The 22,015-nt window shown below is 43.2% G+C and overlaps 1 protein-coding gene across 1 annotated transcript; it reads right to left on the reverse strand.

Annotated features, from left to right (window-relative positions):
• Nucleotides 1–9,375: 9,375 nt before the first annotated feature.
• LOC119168438 (uncharacterized) lies at nt 9,376–18,197 on the reverse strand. The gene is made up of 5 exons (XM_075885647.1): nt 18,019–18,197; nt 16,405–16,547; nt 16,261–16,328; nt 14,917–15,003; nt 9,376–9,716 (listed from the first exon to the last, which is right to left on the reverse strand). The coding sequence occupies exons 1-5, from the start codon at nt 18,118–18,120 to the stop codon at nt 9,529–9,531; spliced, it is 588 nt and encodes a 195-aa protein (XP_075741762.1). The 5' UTR covers nt 18,121–18,197; the 3' UTR covers nt 9,376–9,528.
• Nucleotides 18,198–22,015: the final 3,818 nt, after the last annotated feature.

Here is a 22,015-nt window from a genome sequence, read left to right on the forward strand (position 1 = left end):
CGAAGTCAGTGAGTTGATGCCAGCCAGTGAGGCATTGAGGACACATGTAAAAGCATTTGGAGGTCCTATTACGATGGTAGAAGTGTATCAGAAAATCATGTCAGTAAAAGGACAGATGAAATATCACCTATCAAAAAGTGGGCTGCGTAACACGCACAACTCAAACACTACCTTGCAACTTTTCCCGACATTATTGATGCGCACAATTTACAGGTGACCGGAGATATCACAAGAGTTTGCCTCGTACGGCGCCAACATTTACTATATAACCGTTGTGACATCAGCCCAGCGCATGGAATTTACGAAGGGGTCGCTTGCGTATATGTCATAAGCTTCACAATGACGTCGGTACGGGAGCGTGTTTCAAAATGTGAACATTTACTAAAATGTTGAAAATTGCTTCAAAAATATTTTTGCTTCTGAGAAGAAGGCTGCTTATCTGATGGTACGGCTGTAGACGCCCCAGGTGGTTTCCCAGTTTTGTTTTACTAAAAAAAAACAACTTGCGAGCCCGGGGCGTAACATTCAATGAACGCTCTCATACCGAGATTTTTTCTTCGTAGTACACACAAAGCGAGAGCAAACTCTTTATTTTGGGGAGGAACAATCTCATTACTTTCGCAGGTGGGAGGCCACCTCATTCCATGTATGCTTGCATATGTGCTGGTATGACAGCTAACATCCCCCACTTTAACTGGCACTCAGGACGTGGGACTGGTACTTGTCCCCCCAACTTGTGCATAGTTTACGGGTGCATAGCCGCCTCAATCAATTCTTATTGCACCGTTCCCAAGCTTCATTGATGGAAGGTTTCCGAAACATATAGAATGGGCAGTCACCTTCCTTTTTTTTGCTTTTCGCGATTCATTGCATGTAGTTGAGTGCAGTAGAGATAAAGTACCACATCGGTTAAGCCCCTATCACAATAAATTATCCGGAAAACATGCTACCTGATATTAGATCGAAATGCATGGTTTAAATTCAGGCACGTTGTTGTATAATGTCATCAAACACTACACTTGATGAACAAAAGCTGTTTGTGTGCCCTCTTCTCGTGCCCCTGCCCCACCATGGTGGTCTAGTGTCTAAGGTACTCGGCTGCTGAACCGCAAGTCGCGGGGTGAAATCCCGGCTGTGGCGGTTGCATTTTCGATAGAGGAGAAAATGCTGTAGACCAATGTGCTCAGATTTGTGTGCGCGTTAAAAAACCGCAGGTGGTTGAAATTGCCGGATCTGTACACTACATCGTCTCTCATAATCAAATAGTGGTTTTAGGACGTTAAACACCCCGTATCAATCAATTATTCAATCTTCTCGTGACCCTGTTGACCTTGCGCCACTTTCGTTGACGTTATGGGTGTATCTGCCTATAGCTTCTTCTCCATGTTCAGTCTACACATTGTGGCAGGTAGCGTCCTGTCGACGTCCCCTGGTGCTCAGCATGTACTTCGTGATGGCAATGTGAATCACCTAGTTTTCCAGGAAGTATCAATGACTTAGTGTGCAGACAGTAATTTATGCATGCCTTGAATTTAGGCTGAATCGTGAAATATGAGACGTCACGAAATATAAAAGCAAGACCTGTTATTTCGCCAACATTAGCTTATCTCACAATAAAAAATTCACTGTGCGAGTAGCTTGAGTGAATGTGTGCTCACTTAACATTTGCCAGAGTTACTAAGTGTCATTTTCTTTTCTCTCTTGTTCGTGTTCATTGACTCGTTTTAGTGACTCCTATCGTAAATCTCGACAAAATACGACGTATAGCTCTTAGTCTGGTGCCACAGGATATAGATAGCTGCCTAATAGCACGAAAATATGAAATATGTTCACATGAAATGCCTTGGATCATTGGAAAACAGTTTTCCAAAACATGTTCACATGCTTTCGATATTCCGATTACTCGCAACATACAAAAACGTATTGTTCAAGACTGCGCAAAAGATGGCACTTTTGTGTCCACGCCAGCGCAGCTGCTGACCACTAACGTCTTTTGTTAAAGCTGAAACATATTCGTTTTTACGAACAGCCAGCAGCCCGTAAATATAGCCAGAAAGCATTACGTGCCAGAGTGTTAAACCTTTGCTAAAGCTTCTATATGACAGCTTTTAATTTTTTTCCAAACCGGTATCTTAATCATAGAAAAACCTGTGATTGTTCAGCAGCAATTGACCTTCAGACCACCTGGAAGAGCTCTTATACTACGTGTTCCTTGTATTACGAGCGTATGTTTTGATTCAAACATGAAAAATATAAATGTGTTGTTGCCTTTACCACAGTTCTCACTCTAATCCTACGCTCTAGAAATTCGTTTTTTTTGTGTGTAGGGAAGTTAATTGTACTGTGTGTGCTTGTCATTATGTGTCGTCCTTCTTGCTATTATTATTATTTTTTCGCGAGGTAATCTTAAAGAACCATGTGATGCTATAGCAAACAACTCTGCTTTTTCGCCTATTTGCATGTAATGGGATAAACCAAGGCTAGGCAGAACGGCTCAAAAAATACTCCGTGATACAGATATTCAAATACATTGCTTGGAAGCCCAAAATACAAATGCTGAGATCTATTCCCGGGGCGTAGCAGGATATTCAGGAGATACTATTGTAAAAACGCACAAAAAATATTCTAGAATGCATATACAGCAATGAAAGTACTAAATGCTTTTTTTTAGTTTTAAGGATCCTAATACTCCGCAAGGGCATTTACCAAGTGCAGCTAAATGTTGTTTGAACAGTTTCACTATATTAAAATTTGCAGTTTATGAAGTTCTTTATCAAAGTCGCCTCAGTGCCATGAAGACGTTACAAATGGGGGGGGGGGGTGGCCAAGTACTGATTTGGTCATAATGGTAGTTATATATTATATCAACTTCAATAAAACAGTTCACAATTACAACTTGTGGAACCAACATTGGACACCAATACTTACTTAGCAACAATTATTTGAGCTATCCTGCAAACACCATCAGGTATGCAAATTACAAAACGAGGTTGGGAGCCCACGGATGGAAACACGTAGTGGGATAACAATGTTGAATAGTTGAAGTGCCCCAGACAGGCTGGCCGACGTTTCGATAGACCTATCTTTCTCAAAGGCGCCGTGTCATCCTTGGCGTGTTAGTTTAAAGGGGGTTTGTAGTGACGTCCACTCTTGGTGGTGGCGCGTCTCCCTGTAGGTAATCACCATCCGAAAAGAAAAAAAATATAAAGCAGAGGAGTGCAGTCCTCGCTTGTTTTCAAGTTAGGTTGTAGGGATTCAAAATGTTCTCGGTGGGTGGAAGAAAAAGGAAAGAGAAAAATATATAAATCAATAAAACACCGAAAGTACTGGTGGTGTGCTGCAGAGTGGTGGCCGCTGTAGACACAAAAAAATGGAAAGAGCTTGAAACTTCAAAGCCGGCAGATTGTCGCCGTGTATGGCCACCACAAAGGGTTGCCGTCGATAGCGGCGTACACCTATTCCCGAACACCTATGAATGGGACGCATAACAAGGCAGCAGTTAAAAAAGGGAGAAGCAGGCGGCCTACTTTTAAATGCCAAGGTGTCGAAGGTAAGCGATATCCGATGGGGTCTGAAGAGCATGTGTTTAATGGGGAAGGTCATTGGCAAATACATGCTTTCAACATCTCCGTACATGGCCCGCTGAGCGGAATACCTCCGGAATGCTGCCTGTGGTAATACTGAAAGCATATTTTCGACATTTTGCTCGATGATTAGCAATCTAGCAATCTTTTCGGCGGACAAAGAGCTATGGCGCAGCCGGGCAACCGAAAAGGCTACAAGTCCCAGCGGACCGTGCCATGGTGATCAACAGGCCGCAACATCGCCTGCTGCCGACCATTCAAGTCAGAGCATGTACTGCTACAGGCCCCCAAAGCCCTGGACACAACGGGAGACGTTTGGCAGTACTGGAACGCGTGGAGGTAAGCTCTTCGCGACTGCAACTTACCTGATGCAACAGCCAAAAAATGTTTAGGCAACCACTTTTTTTATCAGTATTTAGAACAAGTTTTAGAACAAGAAAAGTGAAGGCAAGTTAGAAGCGCTCTATAAACCAGTGCTAAACATAGCACGCTACGAAGTTTTTTTTAAAAGTCTGACAAGAAAAAAATGAACAATTTAATGACAGCCTAACCCAACTTCGTGCGCTTGCAGAGAGCTGTAAATTCGGTGAGTTGGAAGAACGCATGCTAAGAAGCAGAGTCATTCTGGGAAGGAGAGACAAGAAACTCCAAGAATGACTTCATTCGGAAAGCACGTTATTTGCCAGAACTGTAGAAATGCGCTGAGCTCGCGAGCAAAGTAATAAGCAAAGCCATAAATTCAGCCCTGCGTGAACAGTCAGGCAGAAGTGAACGCAGTTTGCCGAATCGGTCGGTACTGTAACAAATGGGCCAAGTCTACAAACACCAGGAAGCATTTCCAGCTAGAGGACACATGTGTGAGAACTGCAGCAAAAGAAACCATTTCGAAGCTGCATACAGAACTGCGAAAGAGCAAAATGTTGCACTGCTCGAAGCTAATCAAAGCAGACAAACAGGCTGACAGGCAGAAGACTTCTGGACAGAAGCATCGCACACAGCAGAAAAAAAAAAGATGATTGCCGGGCTACAATGGTTAAAATGAAAAAAAAAGAAATACAACCCTTATCGCTGCATGCTTGACGCAGGCGCACACAGGTAAGTGTTGTCGTGCAGTCAACTGAAAAATATAACTAAAACATTTGGCAGATTGCACGTACCTTGGAAATCAACGTTATGCCTAGCATGCGAAGGGAAGGTGATTGTGTTCAAATTTTTTACTAATTGTGCGATGGCTGTTGCGTAACCATGCCAACAGTGACATGGGTATGAGCAGCACCAGGAGCAGTAAGCTGATATGTAGCACTTGTGGCCATCATAGCGGCCCTGGACGTTGCTAGATAATTGAGCTTCAATGCATGGCGCTTCACTACAATTGTCCTTTACCAGACGTGACAGCTCTATTGAAGGAGTAGGTATGTACTGTTTATAAGATTAGATAGCTAGCTCTGCAACTACAATTGTCGCTTCACGAACATTATGGTCTACTTTCAAAACACTGTTGAGACCTGGCGGGGCTCTTTATCAGAATACTTCATTGCCACGCAGAATGCTGGGGTCCGATTTTTTTTGGAACCATGATATTCTGTGTTTTCGTTGAGACAACACCTCCTTCATTTCAATGCCAGTGCAAACGTGAGTCGTCGGTCCGCCTTAGTTCAGGGAATGGTCGTGATGTGGCGCTATGTGAGGGGTCGCGTTGCCTGCGTCACACGTGCGTCTGAGCGCCTTGTCCCCGAAGACGCGGTAGACGTGTCTTTCACACCAATATCTTACGTCTGTCAGATTCGTTCTTTGAAGTTGCTTCTTTCTGGCTCGAGACAATGCCACCGCCAACTCATCACGGTGCAGCGCATGCAGAAACGTTGCAGTGACGTTTCGCTATTAGTTGCCTGCTTAGCACAACCAACGGGGACATGCTATCTCAAAACACCGAATATTTTACAGAGCTAGCGCGACTGCCAATATTTCTAACACGAGGAAAGCAAGACACCGCCCTACATATTTGTAGACAACTGAATAAAAAATTACTTCATATGATTTACGTCATGAGGCACTGCATGAGGGGCTACTCTACCTCTTGACCGCAAAGCACACCTGAAGGCTAGAGCGGGAAACGACTAGAGGAGAAGGTGGTGAACAGCTGTATCGGGCGCATCTGGCTGGCATTGATAAAATAGAGGATGTGTTGGTTGGCACAACGCTACCAATGATATGTCTTAAAGGCAAATATACTTTGGGCCCACCTAGTTGGCGTCCATCACGCCCCACAAAACCCAAAATGAACACCTTCACGATGGCAAACGGAAAACATGTGTGTAAAACCACCTTTAGCTGTACATCAATCAAGTATGCGGCAACGCGATACATAATCACTCTGCCGAGCGTTCATCCGTCCGTGTGTTCATTTGTTAGTTCATTATACTAGTTGTTGACTGCGACATAGACGTTATGGACCTTAGAGCCTATAGCTTCACCCACTTATCGTGAGTCACTTCGTGGAGATGCACTCCGAACGCCCTTGAGCTAAATTTACCAATGTCTTTTCGCGCCGTTCTTTGGTTGATATACGCAGTCAATCACCTTCAGTGCATTGCATTTAACTACAGTTCATGTTAATTCGACGAGATGTCGGTATAGCAGGAGTACACCGCGATGTTCATAAAACTGTATAGCCATCACGGCTCCGCTGTGGTAGTCTAGTGGCTAAGGTACTCGGCTGCTAACGTGCAGGTCACGCGATCGAATCCTGGCTGTGGCGGCTGCATTTTCGATGGAGGTGAAAATGCTATAGGCCTATGTGCTCAGACTCTGGTGCATGTTAAAGGTTACGGGTGGTCGAAATTGCCGAAGCTCCACACTACAGCGTCTCTCGTATTCATACGGTGGTTTTGGAACGTTAAACCTCACTTAGCAATCGATTTCTGGATAGTCATCACTGCATCTCCACTGGACGCTTCACGAAAATTAAGGTCTAATTGAAACATAGCTGTGAGGCCTAGGATGGCTCTGTGGTAGAATACTTCATTGCATAGATGAATGGATGGATATATGAACTTTATGAGGTCCTTCGGAACGTGCTTTAGCACGTTGCGGGGCATTCCCACGTCGGAACAGAAAGACCAAGTCTGTCTGCTGCGTCGCCACTTCATTGCCACGAATAATTCTGGGGTTAGATTCCTGCTGAGGCCCTGTCACGTTTTTCTAGCCTTTGTCAGGTCAACGCTGCGAATGTAATCTTTGTCTCAAAGCTAACGTGTAAAGGTACCCAGGCTTGTCGTCACAGTTGCTGGGTTGATATAAACTGTCAATCACCTATTGCACATACCCGCATACCAATGGCACATGAGTGCCCATAGATATGTGCTACTCGTATGGCGGAAAAGGTTTGACGCTCTACGCGAATAGACTGTGACATATTCAAGTCATGACCAGCGAGTCATATGCGTCCATCCATCTTAGCTTCCCATACTAATATTGGTTTACACCAAGTTAGGGGTTGATCATGAGAGCACCCGCACGTAGAGGGCAAGATAGACAGATAGAAACCGAAATAGTAGGCAGGATGGAAAAAAATGTTTCGCATTCGAAATAAACAAAAATCGCCTTCACTCCAAAGACATTATTCAGATTTCAGAAAGAAGCAGTATGGTGCATTTGCCTTCGGGTGACTGGCCCTGGGGGAACGTTTGAGATAGAACTCTTCGTCGCGGAAGATACCTATCAGTGACACTGAGCCCCTCAGTCACTGAGAAACTGCGCTTATTTCGTCGAATTGCTTCAATGAAGCAACAAGACAATGACGACGTAGTTAGGCATTATGAGGATGTTTTTATCCAACGGGGAGCACTTTGGATATTGTTTGCCCTCAAGGACTTAGTACATATGGGAAACTAGACCACAGGAAAGCAAGTGGAGCGATTTTCATTGTGATGCCAACAGAATGTACCAGCAACCATGAAGGCATTATTTTAATCACATGTTCTGGTGCCTGATGGCAATGTAAGCTTGTACAATGGAATATTACGGCCATATTACGTATCCCCTCAATACAGGACGCGTGCGTTCGTTAAGTATGGAAGTTTTTTTTAGTGCATTTCTAAACAGACGCGTGGCTGTGTGGTAGCACACCTGGTTTTCATGCAAATGGCCCTAGTGCCTCACTCGGACTCACAAATATTTATTGCTTGTTTTATTTCCTTCTCTCTCAATTTTTCGGGGATTGACAAGACATTGTGCTCACAACCTATCACGGCCACGCCAATGACGATGCGAGAATTTCTGCGAAACGAGCTCTTTATCGCTGTCGTGTTAATAAAACAATATATGAAAATTATTAGGCAACCGGATTGCTACAATCACTCAAAGAAGCGTTACACCTGCTTCTCAAAAATATAGCAATGAACGGCATACCGACTGCGCTGGCAGGAAGTGCAGTGATTAGGCCTTCCTAAATGATAGGAGATATTGCCCTGTATTTCCAGACGTGGAATCATTCCCGCTGCTTTTTCCATGACGAGATCTAAAACGGGATTTTAAATATTTAGGTCACTAGTTTATCGAGTGAGTGACCTTGTATGCTGACGTGTTTAGAAAGAGGCAAGTTGAGAATAATGGTAACGTGCGCCTTGTGATTGTCAAAGTGTAGGAAAAGCAGCGCTTCACTCTGACTTATATACCGAATATGCTTTAGCAGAGTGTGACGATGGGCGAGTTGGTGCATAGCCTAATAAAATCTTTTTGGCGCAACAGATACAAGCAAGCAAAAAAAGCAGACAGGACAGGGCACCACATTAGCGCCCTATTCTGTCTCCACCTTTTTATAGTGCTTGTATCAGTTGCGCCACCATTACATTATTATTGTTGACCGAAGTTTTCAACCTAAGCATTGAAGATTGGCGCAGTTTCTCGCATAAAATATGTTTGCTCGAGCTGAGCTTGTATATGTTCGCTTATTCACACGTATATAGCGCCGTCGGTTATTCGGGGTGGGTACTTGTGTCCTGCAAGTGCAACAAGTGTCTTCTCATAGCTAGTGTGAAACTCGGCCCCTGGAGAGCACAACCTTTTAAATCTTAGTGCTGGACTGAATGGGATGTTCGTCATGTGGCTGGTTACAAACTGCAGATGCCTGTGCCTGGCCGTCAGTTTTTTTAAAGCTCTGTTGTCAGATTAGTATTAGACAAGTACACCAAGACGTCGAGAATTGTTACGGTATATTGTGAGTGGGCTGGCGTGAAAGAGATTGATAGATGAGCGTCATTAAAGTATGCGATGAAAGACACGTTCAGCCTTTATATGGTGTCATATGAGGAAAATTTCATCGATGAAACGCTTGTAGTGCTTCGGTTTTTGTACTCTTTTTTCGAAAAACCTCTAAGTTGGGTCTCGAAAAGGTTAGCAAAACTTCTCTGAATTCATTGACGTTATTTAGTGTGATGACTAACAGAGAGGCATGAGGCATGTGCCGGACTCGGAGGCCCGGCGACGGTGCACAAGGAGGATAAAGTCACCCGAGGACACGCACACCAGCCACGTCGATGCAGGAGATTGGTCGGAAAGAGGCTCATGGCACGCGACCCAAACTTTGATGAAAAATTCCAGAGGATGAACTCTCAGAGAAGGAGTACAGTGTATTTTCACTTATCCGAAAAAAGGCGCCCACTTTGTTCTATCGGTGCCCACTTTGTTTTTTTTTTTGGTGCCGCTTGCGCGCCAGTGAAATAAAATGCCAAGAAATAGAAGAGATTGGCTGCTCATGCGATGTAAGTTGAGTATTCAATTTCATGAAGAATTTTTGTTCACTTGATTGAGTTTAATAAGTGAATGTTGTTACTTCAACGGAACGAAGCAATGAATGATGATGGTTACGCAACAAATAATACGAAACGATCTTTCTGTGTTCGCAGTGAGTATTTTTGTGCGTTACGTTTTAGAGCTGTTGAATTTACTTTTCTTGATTTTTCATAATCAGTATTGGTAGTTTTGCACTTTCATGGACTACATTCTGGCAGTAATCATTGTAGATTCCGCGTCCCTTCTGTGGCAGTTTTTTGAATTTTCTAATACAGTCAGTGTAACAATGGGATTCGATAGAAGAGTTCCAAACACGAACATCGAACGAGATCCACCGCCCTGTAAAAAAGAGAAAAATGTGCTATCTGAAAGCCAGGGCAATGATGAACGCCTCTGTGTTGCAAAACCTTGATACTGTATTAGGTATTGTTACCTTTTTAAACATGACAAAAACAAAATCACACGGAGAAGAGAAGCATAACTGAAAAAGGTCCTGAGAACAGTTGCCACTTTCAATATACACAACATAACACGATGATGTGTGGTTGTAAGTACCAAAACCATGCTATTGTTGTGAGAGACACCGTAATAAAAGTCTGGAAATGTTGACAATTTGGTGTTCTCTAATGTTCTGTGTCGCGTGGACTTATCGTTGCGTATGACTATGGTACCGAGTCGTCGGGGTCTAGCAATTCAAGCTCACGCTTTGTGGGGAGTGATGCAGACACGTCTTAACTTCGTACCAAGTTTCTTACCTTTCATCGCTTTCTAGAACTAGAAATGTTTCCCTCCTCACCTTTTCATTCACCATTTAACGTTATTAGGCTAACCATAGATGTAATCACTGGTATGTGTATCTGACTGACGACGGGGGGCGCTGTCTACCTCTCTCTCTATATATTTTATTTCTATATTTCTTTTTCTATATTTCTACTTCTATGTTTACCAGAGTTTTAATTACTACTCCAAAATGCCAACAAAATAGAAGACAAACTTAAAGGCAGCGCCCATTTATTCTCTAGCAGTAGAAAAGTTCCGGGTTTAATTTTTATGCACTCCAACCACCCGCGACCAGAAACGCCAAAGTAGCAGTGCTACTCTTCGAAATCAGCAATACTCCGATGTTGAAGCTAATAATGTCAAATTTCTGTGAGACAGGCAGAAGTTAGGAGAGGATGAACGTGTGAAAAGAAGGGTCATCCAGTGCGCTAAGCGGGCCTAGGATTGTAAGGTGAAAAGTTCAAAACTGCATGTGGGTATTTTTAAAGAAAAAAATAGACTTTAAAAGAGGTAAGAAAGAAGTCCACTTGAGCTACAAGTCAGTTGAAGTTGAAAGCTGATAGGCGGTCAGGTAGTGTTCTTACACTGCTAAGAAAGTGCAACAGAACCCCTACCTATAGATAGCGCAGCATTGTAGCATGAAATGGCAAAAGTGGTTTGAATGCAGGTGCCGGACTATTCATAATTGCATATTTACTTAAAACGCGTGATAAAGGAACCATTTGAAGAAAGAAAAAGAGGTCTTGGGGAAGCCTCACTGGCGACCACCAGTCAGTAATGCACTTCCTCACCAGAGCAGGATGGGCCGCCCTGGTGCAGTACTTGGCCACTACCTCTCATGACTACCGCAATTAATCCTTGCCGTTTGGTGCCCAGCGGCTGCGAAGACTGCCCAAAGCAGTGGTGGGACCTGCAAACCAGCGGAGGGGGCTAAGATGCTCTGTTTCCGGACAGGCCACCATTGGAATCTGAGCTTGGCTCTGGTCAACGCTATAGAACGCCACCTAGTGAGTCTAGTCCAGCTGACCCATTCGAGGAATCAGTGGGTGTTCAATGGGATAGATTAAGCTCAGTGAGTTTAGGAGGACCTGTGGGGCTTATACATGATGAACAGACACGTCCAATGCTACAATAGAATAATTGACCGAAAAGAACTAGGGCGGGGATTCTTATACCCAAGAATATTGCTGGCCACAAAGAGGAATAGAATACTATCGCATGAATGAGAGGGTGGCAAGTATGATTATTATGTTTAACAAAAGGTGCAAGATAAAGGTGGTACAGGCCTACGCACCTACATCAAGCCATGATGATCATTCGGTTGAGCGCTTCTATTAAGAGGTAGGGTCAGCCATTAATAAAGTCACAGTGCAATAATCTGATGGACTACTTTAATACCAAACTAGACAAGAAACAGGCCACAGACCATGCAGCTTGGGAATATGACATCGTCTCTAGAAATGCCAGAGAGGAATTATTAGTGACGTTCGCAGAACGTAATATTTTCGGGATCTTGAATACCTTCTTCAAAAGTCGGGTTAACCGTAAGTAGACGTGGCGAAATCTTACTGGCAAATCTAAAAATAAAATAGACTTCATTGCCCCACTAGGGTGTTCTAGTTACCAAGATACCCGGCTGCTGACCCGCAGGTTGCGGCATATAGTCCCGGCTACGGCGGCTGCAATTCCGATGGAGGCGAAAAAGCTTTAGGCCCGTGTGCTCAGATTTGGGTGCACGTTAAAGAACCCCAGGTGGTCGAAATTTCTGGAGCTCTCCACTGCGGCGTCTCTCATATACATATGGTGGTTTTGGCACGTTAAACCGCACATATCAATCATCAATTGAAACAGACTTCATACACCTGAAATTCTTTTTGGTCCAGAGTAAAACATTCTGGCAATACGCTAATGGCAACAATCCCATTTCACTAAATATTGCCGTGCTATGAAAAATCTTCTATATTGGTTATATTCTTCATATTCGAGGCCATATAAAATTCACGAAACAATAAAAGCTCGTAAAATTTGATTTAGGTAAAACGCCTACGATTGTTGGAAAGGCAAAAGTTAGTGTTCACCTAATTTGGCAAGAACAGATTTTTCGATACCCTGTTTAACAAGCTTGGTTTTGAGCTTAGCAAATTCTTTTCGCTAAAAAATGTTTTGGGGGAACACTTTTGGCTTTAGGCGGATAGCTTGAAATTTTTCACGTAAAATAATTGCAGATACTCGAGCGCCAATGTTGGGCAGTTAGCGTAGAACGACCCAAATCGATAAGTTTAACGAAAAGGTCCACTCTTTGTCATGTTCATGCAGTAAAAAGCATATGAAAATTATAGGTTATATACCAGGCCATTCGTCAAGAAGCGAATCAGAGAGGAAGGAAATTTCGGGCTGCACAGATTGATGTACAGGTTGCTACGCAGTTTGAGGAAAATAGTTGAAGGTGCCTTCAAGGCATGCGAAGTTGAGATTTTGAACTGAAAGTGCGGAAGAGGCTACGAAACGGGTTAAGTATTACTATGCGTGTTGTCAAAATGCGATAAATACTGCACAAAATTCACTCTTACAATCAACACTACGAAATACAATTCCAGGGCGCTGTATAGTGTGCTCTTGCCGATAATAACTGAAGACAAGGAATGCCCTAAGCGCATATCTGCTGTTCACAGGAAATTTTCCAACAGTGAGCGTCGGAAAGCTTTAAGCCACATGAGCCACAGTGGGTTGCTCATTGCCGAAAAATGCATGGAACTAGGTGCATATACTTCCTTTCACTTCAGCGGGAGGGCGCACATTGGTATTGATGATGCTGTGTTCGATTTTCTCGTCGCAGAGACGCTGAAATATAGACCGGCCTACGCCTTATATAAGCTACTAGTGCTCTGTTTCAAGAAAAGTGGCAGGAGTAAATGAAATTTTAGCTTGCGGTCATAAATTTGTGACAAGAGTTTTCGTGCCGGACAAAAACTTTCGACAAGCGGGTTGTCTACGCCACGGCTGCTAATGCAACTTGAAATTTCAGCCTTGAAGAAGACAAGTCCGTAAGGGGAAGCGTCAGCTTCATCAAACGAACTCTGCTTAGAAATTTTTCACAGTGCTATTTTGTCGATGTACGGTACACCTGGCAAACCAGAAGTGGAAAATATTGTTAAGAAATTCAATGGCAAGGGCACTTAATGTATGATTTTCAGCGGTTCGCTGGGAGTCTCAGGAAACTGTAGTTGATATTTCGTTAAGAGATGCACTTCGTAAAGCAATATTTTGAACCAATCCAGATGAGCTGAGTAAGAGTGCTAGCTTGGTTTTCAACCTTACAGGTTGGCACAATTTGAAGGCCGAGAACATGCAAACAACTACCAATAGAGAATTTGTAGGAGACAGATGTTAAGAGGGGAGGAAGGAAGTAAACAGAAAGGGAGAAAGCTGGTAGTTTAACCAGCAATATTTCCAGTTGGCTACTCTACACTATAGGATTAGACAAGCAAACTGGAAAAGTGAGAAACAGAGAGGAAGGTTGAGAACGAAAATAAAAAGGGAGGGTGGGCACCAAGTTCACTGCAGCGTGTGGAACTCCACCGCAAGTCACTGGCGTTCACACAAACTCGTAGTCCTCACAAAAACACAAGTGGGCTTTACTTGCGTTTTGGCTATCCAGAGATGTGAACGGTGATGTAATAGCACCGGTACAGAAAATGCCCGACCATCTATTAGCCGCAATACGCTGGCAACTACTTTCTATTCCATGCAAATAAAGGACAGGGGCACAGCAGGTGTTCAATATTGTTGTCGGTGCCGCCAATATCGCACGTCGCAATATCTGTCATTGTGATAAACGAGATATATGCTTACGTGAAAGCAACTCTTGGCCAAAAGTCATAGAAAAGCGAGGCTTCATGTCGATGTAAACCATATGGAAGCTGGAGTTGTAGTGAAGTGCCAAGTTCATATAGTTTGGTACGTCGTAGGTTTGGTGCGTTTCACTCAGTGAAGAAGGAATCGTATGAAACATGAGGGTGCCCGGTAAGACGTTGGATTCAACTGGTAGCATGTGTGATGTCACATATAAGTATAAAGAGTATACTGCACCCTCAGGAACACCTAGTCCGGAAAATCTATCACGTGAATTTTCGGCTGAGAGCCAGAATGACGCCGTATGCATCATTCCCTCAACAGCGACGGTGGTGCATGAGGAAATGTAGAGTTACTGCTAGAAGATGAAGCTGTAGTGGCAGGTGCCATGTATACTAGGCCATAAAGACAATATCGACTGGCATCATACGGTGCTGAAATAATCAAAATATATTTTACAAGTTGTTTGATGCTTACAGCTCACATTTACGTACAACAGAAGTTTACTACTATTCACTGGCACTATATTATGCTCTACTTTGTTTTTTTTTGCAGCTTTCTAAGAGCAGACTTCTTACAAACGGAATGTATAAAATGTGCGTTGAGATTGTGCGGCTGTACGTGGTACGTTCATTATTAAATTTCGTGGATGTTCAGCATGACATGTTTCGAAACATGAAGTAATAAACATATTTCTATGTCCCTAACTTATTGCTTTATTAATTAAGGTAGAACGTTCTCTTGGTGTGTAAAAGAGATCATTTCTTTCTGAAGTACTCGCCGTAGGATTCAGCAAGGTTCAGTTTTTGAGCAATATGCTACAAAAATCTTAATTTGAATGTAAATTATTCTAGCATATTTGAAAATTAAGTGAGAGTAAATCTAAACGTCTGATTAGCAAACTCACCGGGATAAGGTGCAGTGATCATAAAAACAGCACATTTTTGGATCCAGTTCAAATAGACAATTTCTTCTGAAATGTTGTAGTTCAGTTCTGCAAGTAAAAGTATAAGGCTATAACTTTTTTCTGTGTGTGTGTGGAGGAAAGCACACAAGGGTTCATGCGCCAGTACCCTTGTGTGCATTGAAGGTCCCCAAGAAATACTATCGCAATATTTTCATCGAAAGTCCCCAACAAAGACTATAATAAACCCGCAGAGATATCCACCGCTGCCAAAACTAGCCATCTCATACCAACAGCGTTCGTGGACACGCTGCAATAGTGCCAATTCTTAAGTGTAGTATAGTTCCAGCTTAAAGGGGCCTTGAAATATTTCTTGAGCATGGTCAGAAAACGTTGCCGATCGGTAATAGAGGCTCCCTAAAACACGCCAACCAAATATTGCAGCGCTGCACGTGGCCTGGAATTCACAACAAATTACGAAAGTCGCCTAAAAAAGGCTTTCTCTTCTCTCGAAATAATGACGGAAGACGCTAAAAAATCACTCGTAGAAAGCCCATCTATCAACCATCGGCTGATTTGAACATCGCGCGCTCGGTCGTTACAGAGATCACTGCAGGAGGTTGCGACTTGTCCACGCGTGCGCGTGCAATCACACTAAAAAACCGGGCTATTCAAGAAAAAAAGGAGAAAAAGAGCTCAAAATCACGAGGCGCACACTGCCGTCCCTCCCTGCTTAGCTTCCAGCTCTTTCATCTGGACGAGAGAAGCGAGAATGCGATTGCGCATGCCATGAATCTTTGTAACTCCACTCGCATTGATCGGGTTATAAAAATTTTGGCGGCGTGGAGTTCATGAGGCCATAAGCTTTTTTAGTGAATTTATTCCATAGTTACTTGAAAAAGTGTTTAAAGGCCCATTCATCATTCAAAAAGAAATTTGTTTACCAGCATTTTTTTAAAGCTCCATTGTTTCTGCCAGTGAAAATTAGTTTGACCAAGTGGCAAGTGATAGCTCCATTGAAATACGTCGCTTTTATTGAAGTATGAAAGTAAACGCAGCGTTCCTATTCAAAAAATGGGGCGAAGCTTCGGCGCAGTGCTCGCCCTCCCTTTAATGCCAATCCATGGAACTGACTTTGCAACCCCTCCAGCATTTTCGTGTAGGTCAATGTATGGAGCCGGCTTTGTGCCCCCCCCTCCCCCCCATATTGCACCATGTGTGCACGCCTATCGCGCCTCACAAACATAATTTCCTGCGTGTGGAATGTGCTTAGCAGATGAATGAAGATGTTGTAAGCTTGATGTTTTGCCAGGGTTCGTGAGAAACGGAATAACGTATTTGATTTACCTTTTACATAAATGAACATGCGGGTCTTTTTGTTCTCGTCAAACCTTCCCGTTATTCTGACTTTTTTTCTGCAAAGCAATTAAGAAAATCGTTAAATGAGACTATGACTTAGTGCAGTAGCCACATTTCTGTACATCACCGTACTTCATCCACTTTTCGTACCACAAGTGAAGGTACGTTATATGAGATTTGCTAATAGTCATCAGCAGGTCCACTTCACATTGTGGCTTTCCCACTTTGTCTTCGGTTGTGTTGGTTGTCCATATGGGTAGCGGAGTTTTTAAAAACTGAAAAGAAAAGTATGTGCTTCACTTAGAGCACTATCAGTCTTATAATACTTAGAGCATACATGATTTTCATATCATTTCTCTAAAATGTGGTAATTGCATTGTGGAGTGGAAACACATGTGTTTAACTTGTATGGTCACATTTCTTTTTCTTAGGGTTCCTGTTGCAACTGTAATGATCGGGTGGGCATCATATTTTGCGAGCACAACTGCGTGCATTGTACGTGTAGCACTACGTACGTCCTGATCCGTTTACAAAATACACGTTCTTACACAAAGCAAGAAAAAGAAATCGAACGAAAATTGCTGGTTATTCACATTTTCGGGATATTCAAGCATATCAAAAAATCTGAAAAATTAGGGGACAAAAAAGCTTCGTCCTTAGGAGTGCAACGCAACAGCGATATTCTTTTTCTTGTGCCTACTTCAAACCCTTAATGCATGAAACGTTTTTGAACATGCTCTGCACCTACTACGGGGAATTAAGGGAATAGGTGCCGTAACGTGTGCCGTTTGTTGTGGACGACCGGCTTTAAACCACGGAGCCATTATGATAATCACGTGTGCTGACGCCCGCTGTAATCGAACACTTGTACCACGCCCTCTTTAGTGCAATATTTCATGTTGCAATGCGGAGCATATATCCAGGATGCGTGGGTTTGTAAAGCATGAATGCTACTTCCACCGCATTTTTCAACCAGAAGATGTTGTTTTCATTGTATTCATAAGCAGACGCATGAACGTCTGAAAGAACATCTGCTTGCTACGCGACTGACCCAAGTTCCATCCCCACTCGGACCCAAATAACCCTGGTTAGGTCTCCCCCTGTGACCCCGGATTTTTTATCAACCATTATTTAATTTGCATCGTTCTCAATTATTCGCTCACGCATGAGATGATGATTTTTCGCTCACAACCAACGAAACCTACGCCTACACCAACGCCGACGCCGGAATTTCTGCGAAAGGAGTTCTTTAACGCTATCGCGTTAACATTCACTAAGAATATCTAGAAATTGCGGTTTTGTGATTTCAATTCAGTACCACTAATGATTCTAAACTTAACATAAAGATTGTGTGCAGCTTACGCGAAGAGAAAGAGCGGCTTAATTTGCCCCTGTGCTGATATGGAAAGCATAATTTCGTGGTTGTCGTCATTACGTCAAATGAGCAAGATCGAGAAGTACCTCGTAGGTAAAGAAAAAAAAAAGCTGTGTGTAGCTGCTCCGCTGAAAGCGATAAAAACGTCACTTGAAGAGAATGTTGTCATCACCACATCGATCACTCAGGAAAATGGCTTGATATTTAGTATTTGGTATTCGCAACCATACTACCCAAAGAAGAAAATAGTGTAGCGAATACAAATTTTACGAAATCTCTACTCAAACACAGAGATTTTCCTAAACTAACGTCACTTGCGCTGCATGGTTCTATATTAAGGTACTCCAATTCATAAAACCAAAAATCGCTACCTTTCTGATGCCGTGTGTCATTGACAGAATGTTCCAGTCACAATTCATCATGACGAAATGAGTGCTGAAGAGAAACAATGTTATGAACTTTGTTTCCGTCATCTTTCCATACTGTCAACAAGCGTTATTGCATAGACACACGAACAGTAAAACAGACAGTGCCGTTATCGAGAAGAGTACTGAACACCGGGCGTGTTGTAAATTAACACCTAAGCAGAAAGGCGGAAAAAACAATAGACTAGAAGTGGTCAACAAGGCTACCAACTTATATTTCTGCATTTTTTTTCGATGTGTGACTCGTTCTTTGTCTTTATTTTTAGCGCTCACGAAATTTATCATGTGCTACAGATGGTGGGCGAAAGAATACTGTGGTATGCAATATAGGTTATTTGATTGTGGTTCGCTTGAGTTCTTATGAATGCACCTGCTACAGTTCTTATCATTGTAGCCGGCAAAAATATAGGAGCAAATTTAAATGCTTTTATAAAAGTCGATTCTCCTTCTTTCGGTAGAACGTATAATTCAGACGTGTTTTCAAGACCAAGCCACGAAATACATTGCTCCACGAAAAAAAAAGCTCTCGAGTAATTAGTACTTACTGGAAAAAAGGTGAGCGGGAAGCGCCGCAATTGTGGGGTGAAAGAAAAAAAAATTGGTGGACCCTTAGGCTTCGCCTTTAAGAGTTGAACACGATAGCGAAACTCGGCCCCCAGTGTACCCTTCAACCGCTAGGTGCATACTCCATAATATGTTTTGTTACATACACACGCACGCACACAAACACGCACAGAGTAGATTGGACCAGCACGCGCTATTATCGCCGAATGGGCTCGCTTTCTTCGTGACACCTGTCGAACAAAATGCGTTAAAGGAGCTATAAAACACTTTTTTAGGTAACCAAGGGTGAATTCACTAGAAATGCTTAATGCCTCACAAATTCAACGTTGCAAAAATTTTAAGAATCCGTCCAGTGCGAGTGGAGTTACAAAAGTTTGTCGCATGCTGCAATTGCACTATCTCTTCTCTCGTCCCGACAAAAGTGCTGAAAGCTAAGCAGGGAGGGGTGACAGGGCAAAAAAACTACCGTGCCTCGTGACCTTGAGCACTTTTTTCTTTTAATGCGCGACTTGTTCAGTGTGATCGCGCGCACACGCGTGGACAAGTAGCGGCCTCCCGTGGCTATCTCGGTAACTTGATTTTTTTGTCACAGACGCACAGACGATTTTTCGCTCACAACCGACGAGGCCGACGCCGGCGGTGGGTTTTCTGCGACTCGAGCTCTTTAACGCTCTCGCGTTAAACAGGCTTTTGCGAATGACCCTCGCGAGGTGGCGCAGCCTGCATCGACAAGGTCATCATTGCGAACAGCCTGGTTAGAGTTTCTAGTACACTGTAGCCCGGTAAAGAACAGCCAGAACGCTCAATGCCCGCTTTATTTTGCCCCCGCGTGTGACACCTCATTTCATACAGGGATTCGAAAAGAAGTGATTGCTATCCAAAGTTGCGTTGTTTACGACCTGAATGGCGGCGCAAAATTTATTTTGTGTACCGCTGAAAAAAAAGTACCGCCTTGCAGTCATGGTGCTGGTGGCTGTAGTAAATAGTAGGAGGTGCATAATTTGTCTCAGGCGAATTATACGTGGGTAATTTTGTGCTGCAAAATTAGTCGCAGGAAAACAATAATGGCAGAGTTTAGGCTGCCCTCATGCAGAATAAGTGTAACACTGGCGTATTCATAAATAAGAGGGAATTGTACTGTTATGATAGGCAATTATTTATTGTTTGTCAATACTTTAATTAGTTTGGAATTTGTTTCAATTAGACTACTTTGGCGGTCTCGTGGAATGGCTGTTTACTGTGTATTACAATTCATGTACGTATTGTCATATTGTGAGCCTCGAGTTCAACCATGTCCACCCCCGCATTTCCAGCAAAACTGCCTCTCTACCATCGTCGTCATAGTTCATGTAGGCGTCACGCTGGTCATGGGATTACAGTACGGTGAACAAATGAACATCCTTGGCAAGTAGGTGCTTGAACCATGTTTCAAATGATCAGGGCGGGTATATGGGCACTCCATAAAGTGTTTCTCTTTTCCGTCTCTACTCTCTTCAACTTTAAATAACATATGGCTAATCATTCTGTCGGTGCAAAATACTTGCAAAAGCAGTGCACACTTTGCTAAGAGACTTCCGGGTGCACTTTAAAAAAACCCCAGGTAGTCGAAATTTCCGGATCCCTCCACGAACGCGTCTCTCATAATGATATCATGTTTTTGGACGTTAAACCCCACACATTAATTAAACTGAGAGACTTCCACAATGAGCAATAGAAGACGTCAAGGCACCAGTGCGCTTTTGATGGTCAGGGTGGACGGAAATCAACCACAGCGCTTCTATAATTGCCATCGTTTATCTGATACTTCTGATATAATATTGATTGCAGGGGTCCAGTGTGTGACTATCACGGTCTTCCATTATCGGCTGTTTCTTGCCAACGGCTCCAAGTGAAAAGGGTACGATAGCGTAATGCAACAAAACGCTGCCAAGACACAACCATGGCCAGGCGTTTGTTCGAATTCACCTTACCAGTAACAACATACGCTGCCTTGTAGTAAGGCGGCAATGGGGGCTAGTTGGTACATCTTCAAGCATAAATACGCTGCCTTGTCGTTCGCTTGCTGCAGATATGAGAATCTGCCATGCACTCAATTTACGGCCCTAATCACCTCCTAGACGTGGTGGACTGGAAACAGACGCACATCGACGATGCTTCTATTCGGCGTAGTCGTTCAAACGCCGTTGGCGACAGTGCCGGTCAGTTCTTAGTACCACATTATGTCCAAGCTATCTGAATGTATATAGGTGGGTGCTCTTTCAGGTGCAAAGCTGCAGGGCCTAGCCATACCCGCCATTCTCCCTCAATGACAATAAGGCTGAAGAAGAACAAGCGCGTCACAGACCACACATTCTCTTTCTGACATTACGCCATAGCACATGCAAGGTAGCACGCGCTATACACCAGGACTCATGACGATGACGCTGATGATGATGAAGAACAAGCAAGTTCCAGACCAGGCCTTCTCTTTCTGTCATCGCGGCACAGCCCATGCAAAGTATTCGCTATACGCCATAACATTGACGCTGATGACGTTAATGATCTCGGACAATGACTGGCTTGTGCATTGTATGACGTCTCGATATGCTTTACGATGCGTTTCGTTGGACCGGAAACAACCAACAACCACCAGGGGAACGTGCACCCACCTCGTCTTTACCAACTTCAGGCTAGATGCCATACTAAAAAGCAGTAATATTGAAGGCGAAACAGAAGTCACAACTCAACACAACATGTCAACAGACCAATCAAATTTGTATATCATTGTAAACAATTTTGGCACTTATTTGCAAGCGCGAGTGATCAATGTCGCGAGTATTTTGTCTTAACACTGAACGATCCAACGGCTTCACCCACTCATCACCATTCGCTTCACGGATATGCACAGATTTCCTTTCCTGACAACCACTGCATTTAAGCTATTGCTTGGCAATATGCCAATTAGCATACAATGGCTCACGGAAGTCCTCCATTATTTTCTTTGCGGCTTCATGGCATTACATCAACCTTCATAGCTGAAATGCAACGTCAAGGCATTCACGTTTATAGGAAAGTTAATGGGACACACGCTCCTTGGAATGAGCTCACGAGTTTTAGGGGAAAGGTATTTGTGCTTTCAATAGGATCAAATTAAACCTGTACGGGACATTTAAAACTCATTACTTATTTTTTTTTTGAAAACGTGGGTAGTATAGCGTTCAGTCATTTAAGTGTAACTTCAGTCATTTTAATAAGGAAGTAACGTGCCCTATGTTGCCAGTACTACTACACAAGCGGCTAGCGTAAAAAGTATTATGCCATTCCCGCTATACGTTAGAAACACGCTGTATTCTGTTTATATCACTGGATGGCAAATGTTCTGTTCGCTCCAGACAGCAGA

The sequence above is a fragment of the Rhipicephalus microplus genome, unplaced genomic scaffold (assembly GCF_043290135.1).
Source record: "Rhipicephalus microplus isolate Deutch F79 unplaced genomic scaffold, USDA_Rmic scaffold_226, whole genome shotgun sequence".
Classification (NCBI taxonomy): domain Eukaryota; kingdom Metazoa; phylum Arthropoda; class Arachnida; order Ixodida; family Ixodidae; genus Rhipicephalus; species Rhipicephalus microplus.

Coding starts and splice junctions, on each gene's coding strand:
- LOC119168438 (XM_075885647.1), bottom strand. CDS start 18,120: ATGACGGAAACAAAGTTCATAACATTGTTTCTCTTCAGCACTCATTTC. Junction 16,548..18,018: donor TGACACACGGCATCAGAAAG/GTAGCGATTTTT, acceptor TTTTCTTTTCAG/TTTTTAAAAACTCCGCTACC. Junction 16,329..16,404: donor TGGTACGAAAAGTGGATGAA/GTACGGTGATGT, acceptor ATTGCTTTGCAG/AAAAAAAGTCAGAATAACGG.